The 11427-nt window shown below is 43.2% G+C and overlaps 1 protein-coding gene across 1 annotated transcript; it reads left to right on the forward strand.

Moving 5' to 3' along the window:
* Positions 1–6620: 6620 nt before the first annotated feature.
* Positions 6621–7559, forward strand: LOC120383756 (olfactory receptor 5G3-like). The gene has a single exon (XM_039501982.1). It carries the CDS (start codon positions 6621–6623, stop codon positions 7557–7559), a length of 939 nt encoding a protein of 312 aa, XP_039357916.1.
* Positions 7560–11427: the final 3868 nt, after the last annotated feature.

Here is an 11427-nt window from a genome sequence, read left to right on the forward strand (position 1 = left end):
TTCGTGGAGCAGGCACACATGGTAAGCCATAGACTTTTGGCTGCTTAAACCTTAATGTATAGCAGTGCCCTCCTTTCACGCTCAAAGCAATGGTCATAGCGTTTGCAAGTTCCTGCTGCCGGCAATCCGGAAAACATGAACTCTGCCCCTGTTCCACCCCCTCACGGCTGTCCCCGGGAAAGATCCCTGTATGCTGCCCCTCTACCACCTCCACCACGTGGCTGTAAACTGACGCTTATTGTAATATAAAGGAACAGTCAAGCATTCCCAGTACTAACCTTCCCCTAATTCAAAGCAGGACGCCCTGAGCAAGATCACCCTGAGGAGGATCACTGACAGAGATAGAGACCGCATGCTGCGTGACAGCCAGCACAAACCACGGGCCTATGCCGCCATGCTCGTCGAGGCAATGCTCCCAGAGTACCTGCTGATAGCCTGGCATGGAAAAGTGTCCTACCACGGAGGACCCAATAAGGCCGCTCTCCCCAGGAACATCCTGCGGAGGCTTTTCGATTACCTCCAGGAGAGCTTTGTGGAGATCTCCCAAGAGGATTTCTGTTCTATCCCCATATATATTGACCTTCTTTTTGCATAGTTAATATTTCTGCTCTGTTAAAAATAAATGTTTACATGTTTAAAGCACGTACTGACTGATCCTTCCCCTGATTCAGGGTCCGGGTTAACAGCTGGGGAGGGTTGGTAGGGGATCTCAGTGAGGGTGATGAAGAGATCCTGGCTGTCGGGGAAATCAGCGTTGTAAGCACTGTCAACTGCCTCCTCCTCCTCATCTGCTTCCTCATCTTCCCCGTCCGCGAACATCTCCGAGGAACCGGCCGTCAACACTATCCCATCGTCAGAGACCACGGTCAGTGGTGGGGTAGTGGTGGCGGCCGCACCTAGAATGGAATGCAATGCCTTGTAGAAGCGGCATGTCTGGGGCTGGGATCCGGAGCGTCCATTTGCCGCTTTGATCTTTTGGTAGCCTTGTCTCAGGTCCTTGATTTTCACGCGGCACTGCGTTGTATCCCGGCTGTATCCTCTGTCTGTCATGGCTTTGGAGACCTTCTCGTAGGTCTTTGCATTCCGTTTTTTGGAGCGCACCTCCGAAAGCACAGACTCATCACCCCACACAGCGATCAGATCCAAGACTTCCCGGTCAGTCCAAGCTGGGGCCCTCTTTCTATTATGAGATTGCATGGACACCTCTGCTGGAGAGCTCTGCATCACTGCCAGTGCTGCTGAGCTCGCCACGATGTCCAAACAGGAAATGAGATTCAAACTGGGCAGACAGGAAAAGGAATTCAAATTTTCCCGGGGCATTTCCTGTGTGGCTGGTCAGAGCATCCGATCTCGGACTGCTGTCCAGAGCGTCAACAGAGTGGTGCACTGTGGGATAGCTCCCGGAGCTATTAACGTCGAATTCCATCCACACCTACCCTAATTCGACATGACCATGTCGAATTTAGCGCTACTCCCCTCATCGAGGAGGAGTACAGAAATCGAACTAAAGAGACCTGTATGTCGAACTAAATAGCTTCGTTGTGTGGACGGGTGCAGGGTTAATTCGATTTAGCGCTGCTAAATTCAACATAACCTCCTAGTGTAGACCAGGCCTTAGTTGTCACGTAGACATCCTGCTTCCCAAACAGGGGCCTCTGAATTATACTAAAATGCCACTGACACAAGACCCATCAGACCTGCGACTTCTTCGGATACAGAACTTCCTGCTGTCAACTGAGTACCCAGATACATAAAACTATTCAGCCATTCAATGTTGTTCCCATTTGCATGCTCTGTCTGCAGGTCAAGAATAAACTGAGGGAAAAGAAATTGCCTAATTTTGGCAATTAATTTATCTTTGATTATTAGCGGTAAATATGCCCCATGGCCTGTGATGGGATAGTAGATGGGGTGGGATCTGAGTTACTACAGATAATTCTTTCCTGGGTGTCTGGCTGGTGAGTCTTGCCCACATGCTCAGGGTTTGGGGTTGGGAAGGAATTTTCCTCCAGGGCCCATTGGCAGAGGCCCTGAAGGTTTTTCTCCTTCCTCTGCAGCATGTGGCATGGGTCACTTGCTGGAGGATTCTCTGCACCTTGAGGTCTTTAAATCACGATTTGAGGATTTCAATAATTCAGACATAGGTTAGGGGTTTGTTACAGGAGTGGGCGGCTGAGATTCTGTGGCCTGTATTGTGCAGGAGGTCAGACTAGATGATCATAATCGTCCCTTCTGACCTTAAAGTCTATGAGTCTTTCTCATTCCTTAACTTATGTATCCATTTATTGGTGATGTTTAAGGATGGATGGCCAATTATCATGTTTTCACCATCACTGCCCTCTTGTGGTTATTAGATATTATGGCTATCATCTTCAAAGGAGTCTAGGGAGAGGAAATAATTTGCTATTTGAATGTCTAACTCCTTAGCCTACTTGGGAGAATCTGAGTCTAAATAAATGTCTTATTAATTGACTGTCCCTGAGACTGGAAACCTAAATCTCTTGGGCTCTTTTCATAATCTAAGCTTCAGTACCCTCATGCTTATGAAACATACACCCAACTTGGTGTTATTGGTACCTAGTCACAGAGAGTGAACTTCAGGGATCTTGTTCCAGGGGGAACAAGACAGCATTTAAACAGCTCTCAAAAATCAGCTCTTAGTCTTGGAGTCAGCTAAGGAAAGGATCTTTCTTCCACTCCCACTGATAAGCCTTGAAGTCTCTTACTACTCCTGAAAAAAAAAAGACTTCCTTAGATGCAGTTTCCCAGAGGCAGATAGAGAGATTAGACAGACAAATCAATAATTTAGCAGATAGACTAAGAAAACAAAAAAACAGGAACTCACAGATCAGACTGATCTCACCACATTTATGATCCACATTAAAAAGGCAGGTGAGTTGATTCATGTTTTTATTCATTACAATCGTTTATTTTCCTTTTAATTTCAAAGGAGCAAGTTCTCCCCCCCCCCATGCCCCATCTAGAGGTGGGTCTCTCTGAAGAGTCCCTTTGACGTCTGCCTGAATGCAACTGTCAGCTCACACAGAGCCCCATAGAGGTCATGGCTGGCAACCCAGCCATCTCTTTCTTTGTGTATTTCTCGAGGCAGTGCTGAGAAAACTGAGATTAGCTAATGCACGATAACAGTAGTTTCTACTTTTGGAGTCTGTGTTGGGGGATGAGTAGATTAGGGGCAGGGCATTCTCTAGAGAAGGCACTTAGCTTTTGGTATCACTGTAAACAGTGCCTTTGTTATCACTCAGGCAAGGTCCATCTCTTTGCTTGGGTATTTATCTGATTAGCTGATAATTGGAAAAAGATTGATTTTCTCTCTGGGACACATATTGGATAAACATAGATTTGATTTTGGACAGAACTTTGGCTTCCTTTCCATTTCCACTAAAAATCAATTTCAATTCCTTGAGGGCAGGGTAGGAACAGCCTGATATTCAGATGTGCAGGATCCTGAGTCAAATGTCCCATTGGGTTGAATTTTCAGTGGAATTTAAGTGATTTAGGAAAAAAACTTCCATTAACTTACAATCAGTCCCGTCTTTTTTAAATCATGTCAGTGTGCCTAGAGAGTGTTTGCTGGACACATTCATTAATTATGATCTTTTTAAATCATGTCAGTGTGCCTAGAGAGTGTTTGCTGGACACATTCATTAATTATGATCATTATTATTGTCCCTCAGTTTTACATAAGGGGGATTTTCTTAACAAATAGCTTTAACAATATACAAGATCTTTATGAATAAAAAGGGTAAAGTTACTGTCTAAAATTTAAGTCGCCAATGAACCATGCTCTGCACCAACTCTGTAGGTGTGGGTAGTCAGGAGTTTCATTAAACCCTCTACAGAATTCCTGCATTTTAGATGCTCAAATGCTCTCATTTTCCTTTGATTTTCCCTCACATTCTCACAGTGCTGAGAGCAGCTGTGTGTGGGGGGGAGGAAGGTCAGGGGAAGGGCATTCTCTGGAAAATTCCCTTGGAATTGAATTTATCTGTGCACAGAATCTGCCTGTGTTGACATTCAGGTTCTAGTACAAGGTCCATCTCTTTGCTTAGGCATTTGTCTCAGGAGCTGATAATGGAGGAACGGTTCAGTTTCTCTCTAGGGTTGTATGGGGACAAACATAATTTTGACATTGGACAGAACATTGACTATTTTGACATCAGTTATTAATGGAAAAGGCAATGAAATCATTCACTTCCTGGGGCGTAGGGGAGAGGATAACTTCTCTACTGTATGTACAGCCTGATATTCAGACATGAAGAAAATTGAGTCAAAAATCCCATTGAGTTGGAGTTTAAGTGAGTTAGGAGCAAAAGTCCCATTGATTTTCTATCAGGTCCCACTTTTCAAAATTATGTCTCTATATCGAGATAATGATTGATGGTCATATTCATTTCTTCTTGATAGTGTCTCTCATAACCTTCTCATAAACAAACTAGAGAAATACAACCTAGATGGAGCTAGCATAAAGTGTGTACATAGCTGGCTGGGAAACTGTTCCCAGAGAGTAGTTTTCAGTGCTTCACAGTCATGTTGGAAGGGTATAACTAGTGGGGTCCCGCAGGGATCTGTTCTTGGTCTGGCTTGAATAATACACCTATAAAGCTTGAGGATAATTCCAAGATGGGAGGGATTGCAAGTGCATTGCAGAATAGGATTATAATTCAAAATGATCTGGACAAACTGGAGAAATGGTCTGAAGTAAACAGGATGAAATTAAATAAGGGAAATGCAAAGTACTAAACTTAAGAAGGAACTATCAGTTGCACACATACAAAATGGGAAATGACTCCCAAGGAAGGAGTACTGTGGAATAGGATCTGGGGCTCATAGTGGATCACAAGTGAAATATGAGTGAACAGTGTAACACTGTTGCAAAAAAAAGCATCATTCTTGAATGTATTAGCAGGAGTGATGGAAGTGAGACACAAGAAGTAATTCTTCCACTCTACTTTATGATGATTAGCCCTCAACTGGAATATTGTGTCCAATTCTGGGTGCCACATTTCAGGAAAGATGTGGACAAATTGGAGAAAGTCAAGAGAGGAACAAAAAAATGATTAAAGATCTAGAAAATATGACCTACGAGGGAAGATTGAAAAAAAAGTTTTTGTTTAGTCTGGAGAGGAGATGAGTGAGAGGGGACATGATAACAGTTTTGAAGTACATAAAAGGTTGTTATGAGGAGGAGGGAGAAAAAATGTTCTTAAACTCTGAGAATAGGACAAGAGGCAATGGGCTTAAATTGCAGCAAGGGTGGTTTAGGTTGGACATTAGGAAAAACTTCCTAACTGTCAGAAGACCAAGTATCCAGTAAGCCTACACTGCCTCTTTCATGATATATTCACCGAGGTACAACTTCAAGAGGAGAGATTGAGGGAGCCTCACATCAGACTATCCCTTAGTCACAGCTGAACAGGGTATTTGTGAATACCAGTAAGACCTGATTCTCAGATTTAGGCATCTAAAGTGGTGGTTAGGTGCTCAAGTCCTTTTGTGTATCCAGCCTAATTTGTCTATTTAAAACACACAAATACCATCTCTCTTTCTCTTTCTCTCTAAATTTAACACACATTTTACAGAATGGAATAGGACTCTCTTTACATTTAGCCTATGGAACAGATGATCTCCACATACTATTTCAATTTATTTTTTTGATAAGTGTTAATTTCATTTTTTTTCTGGTCTTCCAGGTCACAGATTTCCTGAATAACTGACAATGAAAAGTCAAACCACAGTGACCGAATTTATCCTCCTGGGACTTTCCAGTGACCCACAGATGCAGATTTTGCTCTTCTTCGTGTTTTTAGTTATTTATCTAATCACTCTGGGTAGTTAATATAGTGATCATGGCTTGATGACCTCTTGAGGTCCCTTTCAGTTCTATGATTCTATGATTCTTCTTCTTTTTGAAAAATACTAATGAATTTAATAGATAAGAATCCAATTATATACTACAGATATTAAATAGTGTTTTCAACAAAATAGTCTAGAACAACTGACAGACTGTAATGGAGAGGGAGATTATTTATATAGATTTGGCCAGATGTCCAGCTATTGCCAATTGGTCATAGTTTCATTGCAGCCAATCTGCCAGATCCCATGCTGCTGTAATGTAGCTGTAACTCTATTGAAGTCATAAGGCCAGCTTGCAGAGAGAGAATAAATTGCTCTATAGCCTGGTGGCTAGAACACTCACCCCACATGCAGAAGACCAAGTATTCAGTAATGCTGCATTGCCTCTTTTATGATTTATCCATAGAGGAACAGCTTCAAGAGGAGAGACTGAGGGAGTCCCACATCAGACTGACCCTTAGTCAGAGCTGAGAAGGGTATTTGTGAATACCAGTAGGACCTAAAGTGGCAGTTAGGTGCCCAAGTCCTTTTGTGTATCCAGCTTAATTTGTTTATTTAAAACACACAAATACCATCTGGTGTCTCCCTCTCTCAATTTAGTCTACGCATTTTACAGAATGGAATAGGACTCTCTTTACATTCATCCTCTGGAATAGATAATCTCCACATACTATTTCAATTTATTTTCATAATTAGTGTGGATCTCATTTTTTTCTGGTCTTCCAGGTCACAGATTTCCTGATTGAATGACAATGAAAAATCAAACCACAGTGACTGAATTTATTCTCCTGGGACTTTCCAGTGACCCACAGATGCAGATTTTGCTCTTCTTCGTGTTTTTAGTTATTTATCTAATCACTCTGGGTAGTAACATAGTGATCATGGCGGTGATAAGAGCTGATTCTCACCTTCACACCCCTATGTACTTCTTCCTCTTCCATTTATCCTTTGTTGATATCTGCAATTCCTCAATCATGGTGCCTAAAATGCTGATGAACTTCCTAGCAGAGCACAAAACTATTTCTGTCAATGGCTGCATTGCCCAGATATTCCTTTTTATCCTCTCGGGTGGTAATGAAGCTTTCATTCTCTCAGCCATGGCTTATGACCGCTATGCTGCAATCTGTGACCCATTGCATTATATGCAGACAATGAGCAAAGGAATCTGTGTTCAGCTGGTGACTGGTGCATGGATTACGAGCTTCTTCTATGCCCTTCTTAACACCGTTTTTGCCCTCAAGTTGCATTTCTGTGGGCCAAATCAAATCAGCCATTTCAGCTGTGAGCTCCCTCCTCTGTTACAGCTGTCCTGCACTGACACCCTCACCAATCAAGTGGTCCTTCACACTTCTGCTTTGGTATTTGGTTTGAGCTCCTTCCTCCTCATCCTAATCTCCTACATTCACATCATCTCCACCATCCTGAAGATACGCTCTGCAGTGGGCAGGCGTAAAGCCTTCTCCACCTGCAGCTCCCACCTGATTGTGGTTGGCTTGTTGTACGTGACAGGTTTTCTCCAGTACACAAAACCCAGCTCAGTCTCCTCTGTGGTTCTGGATGAAATATTATCCATCCAGTACAGCATCTTGACCCCTATGTTAAACCCCATCGTCTACACCCTGAAAAACAAGGAGATGAAAACAGCTCTAAGGAATATATTGGGGAAATTCTGGTTTCTCAATTAATGTTGATTCTCTCTCTCTTTTTTTTTTTAAGTCAGAGAGCAGAGATTTGTGGGTAACTAGTGTTTGGGACATTCTCAGCTCAGATAACTGAATGACACTTTGGGCCAAATCTTCCACTGGTCTAAATCAGTGCAGATCCATTGAAGTCAATTGGCCAGATCTCCAGCATGTGTAAATCAGCATAGCTCCATTGGAACCAATGGGTGCTGGAGTTAGACTCACAAAGGGTCTTGAACAGGAGAAATTGAGAGATATCCCATAACACAGTGGCCAGAGCATGTACATGGGAGGGGATAGATCTCTGTTTCAATCAATTCTCCTCATCAGACACTTGAAGAGGGGGTCTCCTACATCTGAGATGAGTACCACTGGGATAAAAGTTATGGCAGAGCTCTTATTCCTAATTCTGTCTCCTTGTTTGCACAAAATCAAATGGATATAACTGGCTGTGAACAAATTCAGGTGGAAATTAGAGAAAGGTTTCTCACCCTCAGGAGGGTGAATTTCTGGAACAACCTTCTAATAGGAGCTGTAGGGGTGCACAGCTTAATTAGTTGTAAGAAAGTGTTTGTTAAATTTATGACAGTGTGGGGCAGGGCTCAGCAACCCCGGGCCTCACTTCTGGTTTATGTCTTATGTTCCTAAAGGACATGCTTCAGGGTTTCAGCGGAACAACACAGTTCATGAAGGAATCCTGTACCCTCCCACTAATAGATTCTGGGAGGGTTTTTTTGTCTCCTTCCTCTGAAGAATCAGGGATGGCCACAGTTGGAGATAGGAACTTGGATTGGATGGGCCAGAGCTCTGAGGTGGTACTCTCTCTCTCAGATGTTTGCCTACGCTGTTCTTGCTCACATAGTCAGGAACTAACTGATTGACAATTAGCTAAAGACACAAAAACTAACTGCACTTTTTTTTAAAGTACATTGGAAGCAGGAAGCCAGACAAACAGTCAGTGAGGCCACTGGACGATCAAGATGCTAAAGAAGCACTCAGGAAAGACATTGCTGTTGTGGAGAAGCTAAATGCATTCTTTGTATTAATCTTCACTGCAGAGGATGGGAGGGAGATCCCTTCAGCTTAGGTGATAAATTAAAGGAACTGTCCCATACTGAGCTGTCAGTAGAGGAGGTTTTGGAGCAAATTGATAAATTAAACAGTAATTAGTCACGAGGACCAGGTGGCATTCATCCAAGAGTCCTGAAGAAACTCATATATGAAATTGCAGAACTCCTTCTTTTCCTTACAGTCATGAAACAATCAGTGAGGCCACTGGACGATCAAGATACTAAAGAAGCACTCAGGAAAGACATTGCTGTTGTGGAGAAGCTAAATGCATTCTTTGTATTAATCTTCACTGCAGAGGATGGGAGGGAGATCCCTTCAGCTTAGGTGATAAATTAAAGGAACTGTCCCATACTGAGCTGTCAGTAGAGGAGGTTTTGGAGCAAATTGATAAATTAAACAGTAATTAGTCACGAGGACCAGGTGGCATTCATCCAAGAGTCCTGAAGAAACTCATATATGAAATTGCAGAACTCCTTCTTTTCCTTACAGTCATGAAATCTATCATTTCACAAGCACTTTCTCCCAAAATTGCCTTCCACCTTCAGATTTGCAACCACTTCCTTCCTGTTGGTTAGAATCAAGTGTAAAATGGCCATGCAGCCACACCTTTCACCCCCACTCTGGCCCCCTGCCCCACAACTAAGCCCCTTACTCCCATTCTAGCCCAACCTGCCTAGCTAGGTTTTGCAGTCCTGCAGTCCCAAATGGGGCCATTGCAGAGTAATAGGTCACATCCATAGACTCTTATTGTATGTGTGTGTGAGGGTTTTGTCTAGTTTTGTGTTTTTAGAAAACCTAAGAAGCCATTTGCACTGAAAACACTCAGTTCAGCCTACATGAGCAATGAAGGTTTACCCTAGTTGTTAGATCAAGTTGGGATTTTAAAGGATTGTAAGGGAGGTGCCCAAATCCTATTAATTCTCCCAGTGACTTTAAAACCATAAACCAGACCAAGACTCTTATTTCTATTTATTTGAAGGTATGACCCCATGGGTCCAGAACCCCGGTCTGCAGAGGTATTAGTCACTTAACCACTCCAAAATGCTACACAGCAGCAGGTGAAACCAGCCTGCATGCAGCTTCCCATGACTGGTGGAGACAGACCATGGGCAGTTCCACATCAAGGGTTTGATAGGCAGCAGCCCCGTGGCTCCTGATTGGCTCCCTGCCCTATATAAACCCAAAGGGTGCTCCAGGCAACAGTATGGATCTTCTGTAATTGCTCTGACTGTTCTGGCTCTATGTTCCAATCAGAGTTTGTGTGATGAAGTGGAAATTTTCTGTAATAATGTAATGAATGACGTGCAAGACAGTGATTTATGTGACCTGGGATTGCTACCCAGTGGATGCAAAAGGGTTAAAATTTTCTAGGGGCTGAGCAGGAGACATGGTGTGTGTGTGTGTGTGTGTGTGTGTGTGTGTGTGTGACGTCACTGTTTGGAGGGGGTAGGAATGGGTCATTAAGGACCATCTGGAACTGACCGAATTCAACGGAGGATCCAGGAGGACAATGGGAGCCTCAGGGATTGAACAACTGACACCTGTCCATTGACAACTCCAGCAGGTGGAATATGTGAAATCAGCATGGGCCTGCAAGAGGAGGAGTAGGAGGATGGGCCAAGAGGTGTCAGGTGGATGGTTTAAGGGCAGCTCAGCAGCCCTCACCTAGGACTAACAGAGGTAGAGAGACAAAAATGGATTCCACAGCAGCTTGGCTGGGTGGCACGCTGTCTGGACCAGGATGGACTGCAGGCTGTGCTTCTCTATACCAACACAAGGACTCGCTGTGCAAAGCTCAGGGCATGAAAGGCCATAAGTACTTAAAGAAAAGTGGGACCCTGTGTAGGTCTGGCACACTGAAGGGATTCCTCCAAGGGACTGTTTAAAAGTTGGGAGATAGCATAGATCCTACGAGCCCTAAAAGGTGAACAATAAAATAGGTAGCAGCCTACGTTAACTTACACAATTTTATACCCTCGTAGTAGGCCAGCCTACCAATTCACTCACCCTGTTCATATCTAACCATCTACCTATATATACACAGGCTGAGATTTTTTCAAGGAGCTCAAGGGAGTTAGTTGTCAGTCAATGGGATTTTGAAGTCTAACTCCCTTAATCTCCATTGAAAATATAAGATCACATCCAACTTGTCTCCCTTAGACTCGAACTTTAAATATTCTCCTTAAGTTCTTTGCTTTGCTCCTTGTAAAGTTTTCTCAAATATAATCATGTCTTCCTCCCTCTGAGCCAGTGCTCTTCCAACTTCTTTCATTTCTGTACTGCTTCTTCCAATACTTCAGTCTCCCCTGTTCTTGGTTTTCAAAATATTCCTCTCTCCAGGCCAGAAGGAAGAGTACCATAGGGCCAGATTTCCAAAGATAGATTCCTACTGGGATTTTCAAAAGCATCCATTTACATAACTCCCTTTGAAGTCTATGGGAGCTAGGTACTCCTAGCTACTTATCTGTGTCTTCAGTCATTTAAAGACCTTTAAAACTATGGCCCACAGACCTTTGGAGGGCAACGAATCACTGTTTGAGATCAGCTGTGCTAGGCAATAGATGTTGGTTTCTTCCTTGACTGCATGAGCAAGATTCCTATCCAATGTACTTTTTTAATACTCAGATCCTTAGGTTTGATCTCACCTTTTACTCAGACCTTACTCCCTGTAAAACTCCCACTGACTGAGTGAAAATTGCATTTCAATGAATGTTGGGTGCTGAACTCCCTTAGGCTCCTTTGAAAATCCCAGCCTCCATTGCTTTACACACACAATTCATAATTTCACTCTTCTCAGGCA

Source organism: Mauremys reevesii, linkage group 15, assembly GCF_016161935.1.
Source record: "Mauremys reevesii isolate NIE-2019 linkage group 15, ASM1616193v1, whole genome shotgun sequence".
Lineage (NCBI taxonomy): Eukaryota > Metazoa > Chordata > Testudines > Geoemydidae > Mauremys > Mauremys reevesii.